Source organism: Physeter macrocephalus, chromosome 16 (genome assembly GCF_002837175.3).
Source record: "Physeter macrocephalus isolate SW-GA chromosome 16, ASM283717v5, whole genome shotgun sequence".
NCBI classification, from domain to species: Eukaryota; Metazoa; Chordata; class Mammalia; order Artiodactyla; family Physeteridae; genus Physeter; species Physeter macrocephalus.
The window spans coordinates 20,112,140-20,130,217 of NC_041229.1; the positions used below are offsets into that span (position 1 = coordinate 20,112,140).

Genomic DNA, 18,078 nt, shown 5'->3' on the forward strand with positions numbered 1-18,078 from the left:
CTCAGCCATAAGAAGAAACGAAATTGAGTTATTTGTAGTGAGGTGGATGGACCTTGAGTCTGTCATACAGAGTGAAGTAAGTCAGAAAGAGAAAAACAAATACCATATGCTAACACGTATATATGGAATCAAAAAAATGGTTCTGATGAACCTAGGGCCCGGACAGGAATAAAGACGCAGACATAGAGAAAGGACTTGAGGACACGGGGCAGGGTAAGGGTAAGCTGAGATGAAGTGAGAGTAGCATTGACATATATACAGTACCAAATGTAAAGTAGGTCCTTATTAGTTATCTATTTTATATAAGTGTATATATGTCAATCCTGAATCTCCCAGTCCATCTCTCCACTACCCCCTTTCTCCCTTGGTAACCATAAGTTTGTTTTCTACATCTGTGTAAGTCCCTAAAATTTAAATCTGCTTTCTTTAGAGTTCACTTTGAGATCATCTTTTCTTTCTTCCTTTATCCATCTATCTGTCTGTCTATCTAAATGACATCCATCTAATCAGCAGATATTTTTTGAACACCGCCCGGAACTGTGATGGAGCTTAAGTATATGGTGGTGAACAGAACACACAAATTCCCTGTCCTCTTGGACCCTACAATATAATGGGGAGGCTGGCATTAAACAAATAACCATACAGATCAATCTGGAATTACAACCCATGTTAAGTACTTTAAGAGAAGAGTACAGGGTGCTGGGAGAGAAGGAGTCAGCAGCAGGACATCCCTGGAGTCTTCTTTTATGTCCTGAAGCCAGCTGGTTAAGCAGGTTTGGAAATCAGAAAATATTTATTGAATAGCTATTATGTCCTTGTCACAGAGCTAGATTATTTAAGGGGTATAAGAGACGCAATTAGACACAGATTTTTACCCTTAAATAATTTACAGCTTTTGTAGTTACATATACAAAGATACCTTGAAAGACCATAGGTGGTGCCAGGTTGTGTTCTAGAACTGTGGAGGTTAGAGTGTACTAACCTCCTGTAGCCTGTGAAGGCTTCCTGAAGGAGGTGGTGCTTGAGCTGAGGCTTAAAGGAAAAAGAGGATTTGTACCAGTGATAGAGAGGGTAGAATCACGACTGTAATTCAAAGAGAAGAAAGCATGAGCACAGATGTAAAAATAAAAAGAAGCCTGTTGGATGAGGGGCCTGAGGATCCATAAAGAAAAGTTTAGGGAATTCCCTGGCGGTCCAGTGGTTAGGACTCGGCACTTTCACTTCCATGGCCCAGGTTCGATCCCAGTTGGGGAACTAAGATCTCGCAAGCCACGAGGCACAGCCAAAAAAAAAAAAAGCAAAAAAGAAAAGTTTAATTTACCTCTTTGATTTAAATTTGCTTTTAGTTAAAGTGATCCATAATATATCATCCAAATCAGAACACTTTTAAAAGTGAAAGGGACCCTGCCCTGGGCGAATTGAGATAGGTGGTCATCCTGTTGTAATGTGGCCAGGATACGAGAGCTTATTCCAAAAAGCAGGATGGGAGAATGGAGCACATAGATGTAGTTCCTTTGCCCCATGGTCCATATTTACCATGTGGATTTGCCCATAGTTTACTTATTCGATAATCTGTGGACCTTTCTTGGTGCTGTAGCGTGGATTGGGTCTTAGCTCTCTGAAAGGGAAGCGATGAGTCTAGTTTGAAGACAGTACCAGCACATAAAAAAATTGTACTCTGAGTGTATGCCAATGGAGACTCAACCGCAGGGGGAAGCAACCTAAACTTATTAGGACAATATCGTGACTGGTGCAAATTTAGGAATTCTATATACCTATGTATATGTGAAGAGGCGTGTTTTCTGTTGAACTTGTTGGAAGTTAAGCAAGGCCCTTACTGTTGGACTATTGGAGAAGGACTCACAAATAGGGCTGAATGTTGTTAGCCCGTCTGGGAGAACAGCAGCCCAGATGCCCATCCATTCTTTTCCTGTTCGGCTTCTTCTCTGCTTTATCAAAGGACTGGAGACCCCAGATCCCATTAGTTGGAGAGAAGATCTGGGCATAAGATCTTGATAACCATCTTCTTGTCTCCCCTTGCACATAGCTGGTACCAGAGCTGCAGCTTCCTCTCCCCAAGTTTGCTATGTCTGTGTCTGGCTAATATTATAAAGGTTTATCAAACTTCCAAGATATGGGGGCTTAACTAGTTGAAATACCACTTTTTAAACCAGACACATTCGTTACTCTGTGGACATCTCATACAACAAAGTTTCTAAAATGAGAGGATTTTTTTTCTTTCTTTGAAGCATGGTATAATGGCTACTTGTGTGAAATAGCTGGACAAGTGGGTGGATGTAATGCTTACTTTGAGATTCCCCAGAGAGGAGTGAAGGGAGACTGTTGCAATAACTTGCCAGCTCTATGGTGGGCTCCTTTCTAAGTGTGGTGAGAATATTTGGCTGAGGGAGTCTGGTGGGAAATGCCTCTCCAGGATGTTGGAGTTGGCCTCCTGAGCAACAGAGCCTGTTTGTAGCTTTAGAAACAAATTGGGAGGCCCTGCCAGTGCTTCGCACAGCCACTTTCCACCCACTCTTTCCTCCTTCATTATAGGTCCCTTATGTTTTGCTTGCTTTGCTTTCACCTTTGGTTTTTGGATTGTGATATTTTCTTCTTCCCCATTTTGGAGCATATTAGCCTCATCCAGCTGAATTTTAGGCTTTGCTTGACTAAGGATGTGAGATGATTTGGGGAGACTTAAATAGGACAGGATTTCAAAGCCCTGCCAAATTTATGATTACAGGTAGATGCAAGCAAAGAGTTAGAACTTCACATCTTCAGCTAGTATGGTAGGAGAGGGGCCGTTTCTAGTCAGAGGATTTCTGTAGAGCAAGGTGGGGATTGTGGTAATAGCATCTGCAGCTTGTGTTCTTTCAATGCCCAGCACAGGATTCTCATGGAGGTTTTTTTTTACTGAGACTATTACTCTCCTTTTAACATCCAAGAAGAAGTGAATCCAGCAGCTGTGAGACCTAAAGAGTACATGGCACCTGTATCCATGTTCTGTGTCGTAGTCTAGTTCATGGCAGCCATTGTGTCCCCAGCCCTAACCCCAGCATAAGCAGAACAGTTTGTTTCTGGAAGATAAGAAGACCACTGGAAAACCACTGTAAAGTGAAAATTAATTGGGAACTCTTGTTCCAGTTATTGCTGTGTAACAAATCATCCCAAACTTAATGGTATAAAAGGACAACAGTTATTTATTATTGTTTTCTCTCATGGGTCTGTGGATTGACTGGGCTCAGCTAGGCAGTTCTTCAGCTACTCCAGATTCTTATACATTGGCCATCAGATGGTGGTGGGGACTGGAGGCGTCTCAAAGGCTTTCCCACGTGTCTAGCCGTTGATGCTGGCTATTGGTTGGCTCTCAGCTGGGGCTGTTGGCCAAAACACCTACCAGTGACTTCTCCATGTGGCCTGTGCTTCCTTCTCAGAATGGTGGTTGGCTCTCAGTAGCTAGGATCTCAAGAGCTATATAGTTTTTTATGACCTAGCCTTGGAATTCACACAGTATCATTCCCACATCATTCTGTTCATTGAAAGCAAGGCATTCCAATAGCCCACGTTCAAGGGGGAAAGGAATTAGACTTCCCGTATTGATGGGAGGGGTGTCAAAGAATTTATGGACATGCTTTAAAAACATCACAGCTCTTGATGCTGTTCTTCATCCAAATTAGATAATTTTTGAAAAAAAAATTTTTTTTGAAGGAGATTTCTTGCAGAAGAGACCTATGGCGCCCAAAATAGTCCAGCAGGCTGTTTCCATCTGCAGCTTCTTGCTACCCAGGTAGAAAGGGAGACTACACTCCCTGGCAGAATTTGGCTTTAGGCCAACAGTTTGACATGCTTCAGATGGCATGCAGATCCTTTGGGTGGAATTAGTTCTCCCTCCCAAGCAGCGATTGAAGTGCTCTTGTCTTTTCCCTGCACGTCAACCACAGTGGTGCCCTCAGCTCCTTCATCTCTGCCAAGAGTACTGAGAAACTGTAGGGAAGAAGCGATCAGAGTTTCTGTACTTTTGTAATTCTTTATCACCTTATTATTCTCTTATACTTTCTGTTTCTTTACCAGTTTGGGGGCTGTCCTTTTTTTCTTCTCCCCAGATGCTCTCCTGAGACCCTTTGTCTGGCAGGACTACTACCTCAGGCTAGATTTGGCTTCAGAACACACTGGTGTTTTGCTCATTGTATTCTTCAACTGCTTAATCATTACCGTTTTGTTTTTCTGAAGCTCAGAGACTCTGCTTTCCATTGTTGTCAAGTTAGTTCTCCAGAAAGAGACTGTCTGTTCTCCAAGTCCATGCTATAGCGCCTCTCAGGCTTGAAGAGTATATACATACAGTGTCTTAGAACTGCCACCACTTTTAGCTAGCTTAGACCAAGCAGCTGGCATCATCAGAGGTGTTTGTTCTAGGTTTCTCATGAGTTAGAACAACATCTCTTGTTGAATCTCACAACTCCTAGCACATATTAGGGTCTCAGAAAATATTTATCAATTATTTGATGTATTTCATGCTCTTAAACTGGATTTATGCCGAAGCAAGAAGGAAAAAAAAGGTGAAATAAGAATTTCTTCAGAAGTTTCTCATGCTCTTATTTGGTAAAATAAAGATTGTCGAGTAGCTGATTGGCTTCTATTTCCTGTCTCCTGGAATGCTCCTTCTTTGGACCCAGGTACCACCCCTTAAGGAAATCCAAAGGCTGTGTGGAGAGAGGAGCCCACATAAAGGAGGACTGAAGGCCTGTAGATCTAGATGAACTTGCAGGCCATGGCTGGCCATGAACATTCCAACCAAAGCCCAGTGAAACAAAAAACCCATCAGTCAGCCACAGATTTGGGAGAAATAATAAATTGGTTTTTTAAACTAAAAAAGAAGAGAAAAGATTGTTGAGTTATTTTAAGGTATACTCATTATTTCCTCTCTCTAAAACTTTCCAGAATCATCTACCTGTTGTGACCTCCAGTGCTACTTACTGTCTGTCACAGAGAAGTAGCTCAAATGAGGGTCCAAAGAGTAGGGACAGAAACCTTCTTGAACACTGTTTAGTGTCTTCTCCACAGGAATGGTGGATGGAGCATGTAATACCTTCACATCTAAGTAGCTATCAGATGGAAAAAGGCTGGTCAAGAGCATTTCTCCATCAACCTTGGTGGGACTGAAGGTCAGAAAATGACCGCTTGCTTAATACCAGTTCTTTCTCAATTCCCCCATTCTGAATATTGGTGAAAGGTGACTGGTCAAGAGCTTATGCTGTTATGTCAGATGATTGGCCAAGGCCACAAAGCAGTGAAATGATTCACTCCGTACTCCATACAGTCTTGCAGTGATGTGATTCGTTTGTTCCTCAGCAAACTTCCAAGTCATGACACAGTGTGGATCTTTGGAGTTGTGGATCAAAGAGTCAAAACTGAATGTACTCATTGAATGCTCAGGGTCTGTGGACATGCCCACTGAAAACAATGTCATTCTGGTCACATGGGTAATGATGATTTAGTAAATTTTGTGGAAACTGAAACCTGGAGAGGTTTCTTTCTTTCTTTCTTTCTTTTTTTTTTTCTTTTTTTTTTTGTGCCGCATTGGGTCTTCGTTGCTGTGCGTGGGTTTCTCATTGCGGTGGCTCCTCTTGTTGTGGAGCACAGGCTCTAGGCACCTGGGCTTCAGTAGTTGTGGCACGTGGGCCCTAGAGTGCGCAGGCTTCAGTAGTTGCAGCGTGTGGGCTTAATTGTGGCAGATGGGCTCTAGGGCACAGGGGCTTCAGTAGTTGTGGTGCACAGGCTCAGTAGTTGTGGCGCGTGGGCTCTAGAGCACAGGCTCAGTAGTTGTGGCGCATGGGCTTAGTTGCTCTGCAGCATGTGGGATCTTCCCGGACCAGGGCTCGAACCCGTGTCCCCTGCATTGGCAGGCGGATTCTCAACCACTGTGCCACCAGGGAAGTCCCTGGAGAGGTTTTTTGACCTTTTGCATTAATGTTCTCTTTGCTAGGTAAGAAATGGGAGGGTGCAAGTAGTTCTGTGTTGCTGGGGCATAAAGTGAGAGGCTGGAGGGGAGGAAAACGAGGCAATAAAGGAAGTAGGAACCAGAAGATGATACGAAACATGGAGTGTGAGAGTAATCTGATCAACTCCATGAAGCTCTAGCAAGGACTGAGAACTGCAGGTCTGCAGAAATGCTTTGTACGGCCAGCACGATGCTTTAAAATGGATTTGAATGCTTTTCTCGACTTTGTCAGAGTCTTCAGCATTCTCTGTGGTTGTCTCTTGTCTCTCCTCTTCCTGTTCCTTCAGTCACTGTTGGTTCCCTGGCTACTATTTTACTGACATTTAGGCCATTTGTGTTGTACAGGTGTGTCCTACAGGTGTTTCTCATCTACTTTTACCAAATTTTGTTTTTTAAACCCTTGATGTGTGAAGCCTCCCTCCCCGCCAAAAAAAGATTAAAACTTTTTGGGGAAAAAAATATATTCTCTTTGCTGTGATATGGATGCCTTCCGCATCTCACTTGTGCTCTAAGATCCCAATGGCCACCGCAGCTTCCCCCTTCCCACGCGCACACTGAAGACTCCTACTTTGCTCTGCCCCATCTGATGACTTTAGGACTGAATTGGTCGAGAAGAGATGAGAAAGAAGAGCTTCATATTATTTTTGATATTTCCTTTTCCTTGTAGAAGATGAATATTGCCAGAAGCGAGGGAGATAAACTAGATGCTCTGATTTAAGAGTCAGGGTGTAGTCATTCATTCATTCACAGGATATTTATTGAGCACTTTCTGTGGCACTGTTCTAAAAGCTGGAGTACAGCAGTTAGGTAAAGTTCTGTCTTCAAGGGACTGATATTCTAGGGGAGAATTAACATATAGCATGGAACTCCTGTGTCCATTTCTTTATTTTGGAGAAGTGATAAATGTCACCTCTGTCTTACTTACCATGAGAGTAATGTCTCTCACCCCATTTCCTATTAGAGAATATTAAAGACCAGCCACATTTTTGCTGCATATCAGCTTTTTGAGCAGTTCTTAAACGGCTTGATATGAGACTAAAGACTGACTGTGACTAAGATTAAGTCTTGAGGGAATTCTGAGATTCTCTTCAGAACTGATGATTTCTCTGAAAGGCCAGTTCTCTTCTGAGGGTTGTGGAAGTCTGTCACTGAAATGTGAACTAAGTGCAAGAGAGAACAAGAGACAAAGACAAAAAGAGAGGGAACTAGCTTTAAAAAGAAAGAGAACTGGCAGTGAGCTCAGACTACGGGTTTACATGGATAGTAATGTTTGGATGGATGGATGGATGGATGGATGGATGGATGGATGGATGGATGGATGGATGGAGAGATAGAGAGATAGATAAAAATAAAAGAGAAAACCTGAGTACTAGGACGTTTTCTTTTTAAAACGAAAAATTGACCCAGCATTTCCATTGTGTCTGTTGAACTGGTGACATCAGGGACTGGCAGCCAGTCTTCCACTGACGTCAGCAAGAGCAGATTGAAATCTCCACGGCAGAGTGCTCCCCAGCCCTGATAAGTAGGGCTGGTAATTGAATTAGAAAACATTCTGAGCTATCAGCTAATTATGCTATTCAGGCAATTGCTTTGTTCACATCTTTTTCATCCTTGAATTGCCTGAGTGACTTTCTCACTGGGAGGGGAAGTACTTCAGTGTCCAGGATAGAGGCACATATTTTGCGTCTCCCTCAATTATGCTACCTGTGCTTCCCTAGGGCAATACTTTGGCATTTCACGTTATTACGGACGTTGTATGAGTTTTGATCGGCATTAGTTTTGTTCTAATTTGTGATTCAGTCTGATCTTTGTTTCCATGTGTCTGAATCTGTGCACATGCATGTTATTCCAATGCTCTTTTCTTTCACAAAGGCAAATAACCAATTTGATTTCCCTTCTTCCAGCAATCATACAATATAACAATTTGAAAGGCCCTAGTCTTGCTTAACATATTAAAGCTACTGATGGGAAAGAAATTAATCTAGAACAGCAGCTATAGTATTAGAAATGAAGGATTCACGTCAACTTCGTCTTTTGGTTTAAAAAAAAAAAATCACAGAATCTTCCCTTCCCAGCTCAGAAGTGTATGTGTTGATTGTTTACTCACTTCATCCACTGGAAGAAATTAGTGGCTTTAGGTGTTAAAGACAGATAATGCAATTAAAAATCATAAGCAAAATGTGCAGGAGAAAAGAAGGTTCATCTTCTAGTAAGGATTTTTCCAGTACCAAGCACTGATGATAAATTTTACTTAACTTCTCCTTTCATTTAGTTCCCACCTCTTCTATAGTTTTGTGTTCAGGCTTAACTAGAAATGCCTCCTTGCTTCCTGAACACATTATCTAGAATTTGATGCCGAATTTCTTATGCCTGTACACTGAGGAAGCATGGGAGAATCCCACTGCTTCTTGGGTCTCTTGGGATAAACACATGCTTGTCCTTAGCAAGATGGTTATTGCAAACCACACATTCAGTGGGACTTTGAAATCCTCACTGAGAGTAGGAAAGAACTTGTAATTTTGAGGAACTTGAAAGGAGGCTGGTGTGGTGAGAGTGTAGTGGGCAAGGAAGAAAATGGCACAAGGTGAGATGAGGCAGGTAAGTGAGGGCTAGATCTCCTACGGCTTTGTAGATCGTTAGAGTTTGGATTTTATTCAAGCCATTCTCCAGTTGTTGCTGAGTGGACAGAGCATTTAACCTGAGTTGCCTATAGATTTGGTTATGGATGGGCAAGTTGCTTTTTTTTGCCCAGTGTACCTTGGAATGTTGGATGGACAAAATGGAATAATGTATAGTAAATGCTTCTTCCACACCTATGCAACCCTCAGTGTTTGCGCTCTCTTCTGAATATGTGTATTGTCACTTTGAACTTATGTATCAGCTATTTAATATTTAGTGTATGCTACATTATGGTTACATCATTCATATTCTGTTTCTTCCAACTATAGATTATTAGCTCTTTGAGAACAGAGGCTTCAGGGCTAGCACACAAAGCTCTACACATAATAAGCACATAGGGTTTTTTCTGTTTGTTCATTTTAAGGATTTGAGGTTTCCTTTATTTAAAACTTTGTCTACTGGTTTTTAAAAATTATTACAAGTAATATATTTCATGTACTTTTCTATATGTTTGAAATTTTCTATTGTAAACAAATGGAAAACAAAGTAGGTTGTTTAAAAAAAGCAATATGGTGCAAAGTACAAAATAAAAATCATCTGCTATATCAGGGACTGCATAATTTTTGTTTTAATTGGTATTGTTAAAATTGCCTTTCCAAATGGCTCTTGCAGGTTTCCACTTTTACTGGCAGTATCAGTTTCCTAGTTTCTTACCAGTGTTTAATACTGTCAGACTTTTCAACTTTTGCAAACCTGATTATTGAAAAATTGTATCTAGATTTACATTTCCCCAATTACTAGTAAAATTGGACATTATTTCATATGGTTATTGGCCATTTATGTTTCTTTTCTCTGTTTATGTCCTTTGTCATTTTTTCCTTTTGAGTTGTTTGCTTAGTGAATGCAGTAATACTTTATATATTCTAGGTACTCTTCATCTGTTCATTGTATGGTATTTATTTTGTCCCAATCTCTTTTATTTTTTTACCTTTGTTTCAGCTTGCCTTTTGTATTCAACAGTAAAGCATAGTGGCCCTTCTTCCATTTTAGGGAGGTCAGTATTTTTGATGATGATGATGTCCCATGTATAGCCCAAGGTAGTTTTCTGAAATGATCTTTTAGAATGAACTCCTTGGCATGACCTATCATCCTAAAAATAGTCATCACCATTTGCTCTCTTGGCCCAATTAGACCCCTTTTGTTTTCATATATTTTAGTTATTTTAAAAATAACTTCTAAGAATAATAAAAGCATAGTTTAAAAACCTTCATTTGAAATTTTTATAATAATATAAATGTAGCAACCCCAATCTTTATTCCATATTCTCCTGGTTTTGAATATACATACCTGAAATGGGCACCTCTGAACTCAACTAACTACTCATCAGCTGTCATGCATGAACCTGGAATATATACATCTTGAAAATACTGGTTCCAGACTTCAGATACATCTCTAATAGGTTCTAGCTTGTTACTTCTGGTTCTTCCTGCATTTGTATTAACAAAATGCTAAACTTGAAGAATTTTTTGAAACCTTAAATGGCTCGTAATTTTGTTGAAGAGAAGACAGCTATCTTCTTTGCTCCATAATTTAAACACGTTCATCTTTAGATTTATAAACATCAATCAAAATGATCAATTTTTTGAATTTTTTATTTCTTTATTATCTGTGTCCTTCTAGTCACTTTTGTATATTAACCTGCCCTCAGCATTTGTCCACTCATGAACTGTATCAAATAGAATTTGGCACACAGACCCCATAAAAAATAAAAGAATATAGTCATATGCCCTTTTAGCATAACAGGATAGTCCAAGTTCTTGTTGCAAAATATTGCATGATGAAGTCATAGGGGAGCAAAACTTTTCCTTCTACCCTTCTAGGTTCTTTTGGTTGGCCTAATAATCAAATTGACGTAAGATAGATTTACAAGAGAAAAACCAATTTAATTTCATATGTACAGGAGCCCCATAAAAATAAGAGACCCAAAGACAAGCCTCAGGCAGTTGAGGCTTATATGCCATCCTGAGCTAAGGAACAGGATAGAGGCCTGGGGCTTTGGAGGGGAGGAGGGTCATTCACAGGACAGTAAGAAGGGCAGATGTTTCCCCTGCCACACAGATAGGTCATTCAGATAAAAAATTATCTCTGGTACTACCTCTCTCTCTGAGCCAGCTTCCCTATCTAGATTCTTTTAGGTAGTTAAGGGGGAGGTAGAAAGTTCTTCCTGTGTCTCTTGGGCCTTATCTTCAACTCAAAATAATCTGCATGCTAAAAGCTGTATGCTTTGGGGAGGCTCATTCTGAATCCTTCCAAAGTCCTTCCTGTTGAATGACTAACTGAATGAGAACACCTATTTTCTTTTTGTTCTTAGAAATATACTGTTCACTCATCATTTCTTGAGTTAGAAAATTTGTCTAGTATGTGGTCATCTAAAGACACATAGTCTGAAATTTTGCCTTTATGGTAAATGTTACCATCATCATTAGAGTCTTAAGTGCTGCTATTTGTCTCTTTGCATTCATCTTCTGATTGTGAAATGTCTTCCTCTGTCAATTTTCTTCTCATTGGCTTTATGGACAGAAAATTTTAAAATTCTGAACTCTCAGCTGTGCTCAATTAAAGCTAAGTGCAGACTACAAAGATAGTGTCTCAAGTCTTTTGTACCTTATTGAAAGATGATGCATACTTTGGACAGTACAGTGAGAAAATTGAAGGATAATACAATTGAATCACTTTTGCGTCATCCTTTTTGGGGATTTCATCACTCTTCCTTTCTCTTTATCATTTGTCTTTTTTTAAAAGCATAGTTGTAAATAATCCAAGATGTAGGAAAAAAAAAAAAGACCACTAAGATTCAATAATATAGCTTAAATTTATAAAAGCTTGTGCTGGACCCATATGGTAGTTACAAGATAGAATGAGTTTTACTCTATTATTGATAATAAGTATAATTTCCCTTTGTTGTTCAGAAGACTCTAAGAAGAATAAAATTATGAAATAACAATCCTCCCAAGTAGTAAGGAATAGTTCCAAAAAGAAAGTAAAATTGGGCCCAATGGACCTAATGTTATACCAAGGACTGAGTTGACCGGAAATATATACTGACTGTATTAGTGAAGCTTTTAGTGTGGAGTCAACTGGAACGGAAATAACGTTTAATTCGGTTTAGCCTTTCGTTACTACACTGAAGCCTGCAGGAGTTTGCTCCAGCTTACAACTTTCTGTTCTGACCTTCCCCTTATCTGTGCAGCACGGACAGAAAGAATAAATTAACTTCTTTTTGACTGAGGTAGGTGCTTCCTCCTCCTGTTCATTTTGTTTGCCGGAGCCCTGCTTTATCTCGTGTGTCTCTCTTCTAAGCCTCTTTTCTCTATCAAAGCCCTTGAGCTGTTAGCTGTAGAAGTGAAGTGCGTCTCTGTAGAGCGCAGAGCACTGCCAGCATCCCAGTTGGGGAGAATCTCTAAGAGGTGTGTATGCCAAGCACGATATCATTGTGTGCAGGCATTGCAGGAGTCTGCCAAACTCAGGGGTAGGCTGCCAGTACAAATGCCACGTTGACATGACATTTACAAGCTGAGAGTCTGGTTAGACTCAGAAACCATAGTCAAGAAGTAATACTTCGTATAGAATTTAAAACTATCACTGCCTCTTTTTCTAGTAAGTGATGAATCCTGTTAGCCTGTTCCTGGGATGCAGGATAAACCAGAGTGGTAAGAGTGCAGAACCTGGAATCAAATCTGGATTTGAATGAGGGCTTTATCACTTACTGTGTAACCCTGATCAAGTTACTTAATCTATGTAAGTCTCATTTTCCTATCTATAAAGTAGGGATAATATCACTTTCCTCCTAGGGTTATCAGATGGATTAAATAATATCCTTTAAAGTGTAAGCACTTTTCCCAGTGCCTGTTCAATACTAGGTATTCAGTAAATGTGAGGTATTTGACATTTACAAGCTGAGAGTCTGGAAGAGGACCGGCAGTGGAACACCCTTCAGCTGCCTCATTTAGGTTGGCAGCTTCAGGGCCAACTTTTGGTTTTTAGACTCAGAAACCATAGTCAAGAAGTAATACTTCGTATAGAATTTAAAACTATCACTGCCTCTTTTTCTAGTAAGTGATGAATCCTGTTAGCCTGTTCCTGGGATGCAGGATAAACCAGAGTGGTAAGAGTGCAGAACCTGGAATCAAATCTGGATTTGAATGAGGGCTTTATCACTTACTGTGTAACCCTGATCAAGTTACTTAATCTATGTAAGTCTCATTTTCCTATCTATAAAGTAGGGATAATATCACTTTCCTCCTAGGGTTATCAGATGGATTAAATAATATCCTTTAAAGTGTAAGCACTTTTCCCAGTGCCTGTTCAATACTAGGTATTCAGTAAATGTGAGGTATTTTTCACATTCTTTAGAAACTTGTGAGAAATTCAGGTTTTTAGCTGTTCCCATCTATATTTTAGTAAAAAGTAAAAAGATTCTGTCTTTGACTTAAGAATTGCCAGAACACAGGAAGCCCAGAACACAGTTTTCTCCAGCTCTCTAGGAAAACTTAGAGCCAGAGTCAGGATCATTTGAGCATTTTGACATCTCTACAGTTTCTTAGGTACAGAAACCTTTGAGGTGTTAAGAATTTATTTCTGTAATAGCAGTCCTTTGATTGAATTGGAATTTTTCTATGGCAAATTCTAATGCAAAGTGCAGACCTAGAGCTATTCTGAAGGATATCCTGTGGCTTAATAGAGAGGCTATCATTTGGGTGCAGGTAAGAAGGTACTTGGTCTTGATTAAGTCTTTTATCAAGAGGTAGTAGCTAAATAACAGACTTTTCTGTGCTGCTTGTATAAAATATAATCCTCACCATAGCACTTTATTTATTTCCTTTAATCATTTTCAATACATTAGTAAATTCTCTCAAATGATAAAATTCTGTCTTTTCTTTTTTCTCTTGTTTTTCAGATCTTCAAAGTTGTTGCGGGCATTCTATGTTCCCTTCCTGTCAGATCAGTATACAGTGTATGCAAACTACACCATCCTCAAACCCCGGAAAGGAAAGCAAATCAGGAAGAAAAGTGGAGGTTAGCACCATGCCTGTGGCCCCAAAGGACAACCATCCTGTTAACTGGTAATTCCACTGACAGGACTCCCTCCAAGTCATCGTTTGTAACATTTGTAATAAAAGCCGTCTGACAAGAATACTGGAATCTGGGCTCTTTGGACTTGTCAGAGTCAATCACATTCACTTCTTAATGTGTGTCTCTGTTCTGCATGTACACTTTGTGCAGCTAGGTGGAGAGAGGCCCTAAAGTCCGGGTAGAGACATTGCTCCACATCTCATTGTTTTTCTTCTGTTCAATTATTTACTAGACCGGAGAAGAGTAGAACCAACTTTCAGGAAGAATTGAAAATCCCGGGACTGGATGGCTGTGTTGAGCTGTTCTGCACACTCTGGCTTGGCATCCAAGAACTAGCCTCCCTTGGGCCGTATGAGCTTCTCCACCAAAGCTCTTTGGCAGCTCCTAGCAGACCTTCTCGTTCCAATCCTAGTGCTGAAAATGAGCACAGCCTAATTGCCAGCCTACATGTCCTTTTCACCTCCAGCAAGACTAAGCTTTTCTAAAGCACGTCACAGGACCAGGACCCTACCCTGGAGGTATCTCAGGAAAAAGGCAACCAGTTGAGGAACTGTGGCTTAATTTCATTACATAGGATGCCTCTTGCTTTCATCTTATTTCCTTTACAACAAACTATAACTATATGGGTTTGGGTTTTTGTTTGTTTGTTTGTTTGTTTTTTAAGTTTTAGCATGCTGTTTCTTGAATTCAAGACTTCCCTGTATAAAGGTATCAACAGACCAGACTATAACTGTACAGGACATACGTGGAGAAAATTAACTCTCTCAGTTGGTAGATTTGGATGACATCACATTTTAAAGTAATTTATTCTGAGGCCATTTCTGAGGAAATTAAGAATCTCCCTTTTTTAAACAACCCTAGTGAAAAAGACCAGTGTATATTCATGGCACCTGTTTTTGAGTATGTCTATTGCAAAGCGCATCCTGCATGGGGCACCTCTAGTCAAATAGGCAATGATAAGGACTTAATTAAAACATAAGTATATACTTTACTTTGCTTTTACACACAGTATTTCACAGTTTACAAAGCACTTTCACATTATCTCATTTGATCCTCACAGTCATGACGTGAGGTAGACAAAGCAAATGGTTTTATCCCCAGTTTACAGATGAAGAAACTGAGGCTATGGGGCAGGGGGCAGGGGGAGGTAAGGTGACTTGCCCAAGGCCACACAGCCAATAAGTAGTAGTGCTAGGACCAGAACCTGGGTTGCCTAACTTCTCATTCCGTGCTCGTCCCTACTCCTGACTTGACTGTGAAAACATTACTTGAAAGAATGATGAGGTTGGCCAGAGACCTAATTGATAACGTAACTTTCTATTTTAAGGAAGAATTTTATCTGTGTTTCTGTGAGTTCTTTGGCGCCTCCAGTCTGCCTGTTGGTTAGACCATCATAGCGGTACTCCGGGATGCAGCCTGGCCTGTGGCAGGAAAGTAGTGCTCATGTTTGGAAGTCAAGCTCCTTTGAAGCCACACAGGATCCAATACCAGTTCCATTCCTATAGTCAATCTGGGGTCACATTATAGTGCCTTATTTCCCTAAGGGTGATTGTGTCTAGTATCTGCAAATAGGATGCATTCATTTTTCAGAGTTTCCATCTTTCATTTTTCAAAGAGAAGGGATTTTCAGTAGGAACTGATCCCAAGAGAGGAGAAGTGACAAGGGAAGAAATGGCTAGTTACCATAGGAAGAGTCCTCATTCGGATCCCCTCTAAAGGAATATCTGGGGAGGGGTTGAAGAACTGTGAGTCAGTAGGTCTAGATAGCATAGAACAATGATAACTGGAGAGTGAAGATAAACTGGGGTCCCACTCGCTGCTTTAAAGATTTTTGTATTTAATTTTCAATACTTGATTACTGTTTCCCAAGGCAAATATTGGCACATGTGGTCTGACTATAGGATAGAGAATTTTTAGTGAAATATCTTGCCATACCTGCAGTAATAGTGCACTGTCCTTCACAGTGGCTAGAGCTCTCTTTTTTTTTTTTTGCCACGGTAAATGAGAGAGTACAGTAATGGAGGTCCATGGTGAGTGGCTTTTTTCTAATCAAAGTGGTACAGTGCTGATCCATTTTATCATGTTGCATGTTAAAAAAGAAAAAGCCTTCTGAGAAAGAACTTACTGTAATATAGCACAAAAAAGGTCATGATCAATCTAGGTATTCCTTGAGAATATCAGTTGCTATCCCTTTTAAAACCTGATTTCGGTTTGCTCTGTTCTATGACTATCTTTAGTGAGAGCACAGTAAATTGCAGAACACTCTGCCAAATTCGTTAGGTAAGGGATATAAAAATGAATGTTTTTTGTTGTGAAGGTGTTTTTCACATGATATATAAACGCGTTAAAACATCTCCACCTCAGCAATACAGGGAGGTTAGCTTTGCCTGGGAAGAGGGTTTCAAAACACTTGGTGAGAGTAGCATTTCTCCTCCAGAGAATCAGTGTTCAGCATGAGCTGACCGCTCTGCTCACTGTAAGGATAAAGTATCTCAGGTACGTTTTTCTCCACAGATTGTTGACTGTCAAGGAATGAATGAAGGTCTACAGCTTATTGGTAATAACCTTTGATTATGGAGCTGAGCGAGGGAGTTGGGTGTATTGGCAATTCCAGGGCTCTCTGATCTCTAGATCTTAAGCAGCCTTGTCTGAACCCCAGATCTCACAACACTGAGTCCTATTACTGAACCAGCCTGTGTAGTAGCATCTGCTATCGAAGTATACCTGTCAACTTGTAGGTGTCATCTGATAAGAAAGACCACTCGGGCTTCCCTGGTGGCGCAGTGGTTGAGAGTCCGCCTGCCAATGCAGGGGACGCGGGTTCGTGCCCCAGTCCGGGAAGATCCCACATGCCGCGGAGCGGCGAGGCCCGTGAGCCATGGCTGCTGAGCCTGCGCGTCTGGAGCCTGTACTCCGCAACGGGAGAGGCCACAACAGTGAGAGGCCCGCGTATCGCAAAAAAAAAAAAAGAAAGACCACTCATTTTAATCTCTTGAAATTATAGCAGAAGAGTGAAGCCACACTCTTTATTACTGAATTCAAGTTTAGAAACTGATTCTCTGTTTTAAATCAAGGTGGTTCTTGATCCCAACCATTTATTTGGGTCATTTTTTCTAGTTTGGAGTTCTGGGAAAGAACCTTCAAAACCCCATGTAATTCTGCAGCATTAGGTCTAGATTGACCATTTGGGCAAAGCACAAATGGAAATCCTTTATTGTGTTTTGCATTTTGTGGGATTTATTGAAATAAGAATTCACCATGATTGTGCTGTCTTCTGGCCAGTGTTGGGCAGCTCTGCTTTAAATTTGGTTAATTTTATTTTCTCTGAAGAGCGAAAAGAGGCAGTTTAATCTTTCCCTCCATAGGCATATTAAGCTCGTGTATTAATTCATTCTTAGGCTCCTACATTAAATGCCTTGGGTAAACAGATAAATGGACATGTGCTCAGATGTAATTTTTTTGCAACAGAAAGATCTGACTTCCATATGGCATTGTTGGATTTCAGAGGCTCTCTGGTGTTTTGATAAATCTAAATGAATGTTGCCTTTAATTTTTCCAGTATATAATCTATTTAACCATGAGATTCATGCTGCAAGTGAAATCAGGAAGCACTACAGTGTTGAAGCAAGAGTATTGTTCAATTCATTTGTCTTCCTGATCCTTGTACTTTATTTCACATGTCAGTGTTTACATTACATACTTGTATTTTCTGTGAAAGAAAAAGTTAAATAAATCTTGGCAGTTTGTTTTTCCTTTTATTAAGTTGATATTTTCTCTTTTGCTTTTAGCTTTTAAATCTTTGGTGGAGATTGGAACCTGAAGGAGCTCAACTCCTTCCATCACCCCCACTTTCATCCTTCAGTGTATAGACCTGCCCTCTGTAGACCAAATAGCCCAGAATGTTTATTCTGAAAACTCTGGGACTAAGCCATTGGAAAACCCAGTGAGGGTTGGTTTAATTTTGTGGAAAAACCAAGCACAGTGGGAACTACTCAGTGTGTCAACATTGTACCTAAAAGAGAGTTTTTGGGTCCATGTTACGTTTTTGGATTAAGAATCTCTGGGCTTTGAGAGTCTTAATAGTCATAGAAATGTGATCTAGTAATATCTAACATTTAAGTAATTTTCCACTTTGTCAGGGGTTGTCAGGAGCAATAAAACTTTTTTTGTGAATGAATTTCTAACATCATTCCTGTATCTTGCACCTTATAGCCAATAACTTCTAATAGCCATCTGGTTTAGTACCACTGGTTACCAGTTTTCTTTCCATAGGACCCCAAATGCCCGGGAAACTTGGTTTGATTATTTCTTCCATGTTGTTTTAGAGA

General features: G+C 40.2%; 1 protein-coding gene across 7 annotated transcripts in view; it reads left to right on the top strand.

Annotated features, from left to right (window-relative positions):
* ALG9 (ALG9 alpha-1,2-mannosyltransferase) overlaps positions 1-17,355 on the top strand; it is a 98,254-nt gene extending 80,899 nt beyond the window's left edge. For 2 of the 7 annotated variants that reach the window (XM_024131262.2, XM_007128259.4), the window contains exon 15: positions 13,983-17,355. In XM_024131262.2, the coding sequence (XP_023987030.1) occupies positions 13,983-14,235 (253 nt within the window). In that variant the 3' untranslated portion in view covers positions 14,236-17,355. Of the gene's footprint in view, positions 1-13,574; positions 13,820-13,982 lie in introns of those variants that run through there. The other 5 variants (XM_024131257.3, XM_024131259.3, XM_024131260.3 and 2 more) reach the window with 5 other exon arrangements.
* The last annotated feature ends 723 nt before the right edge of the window (positions 17,356-18,078 follow it).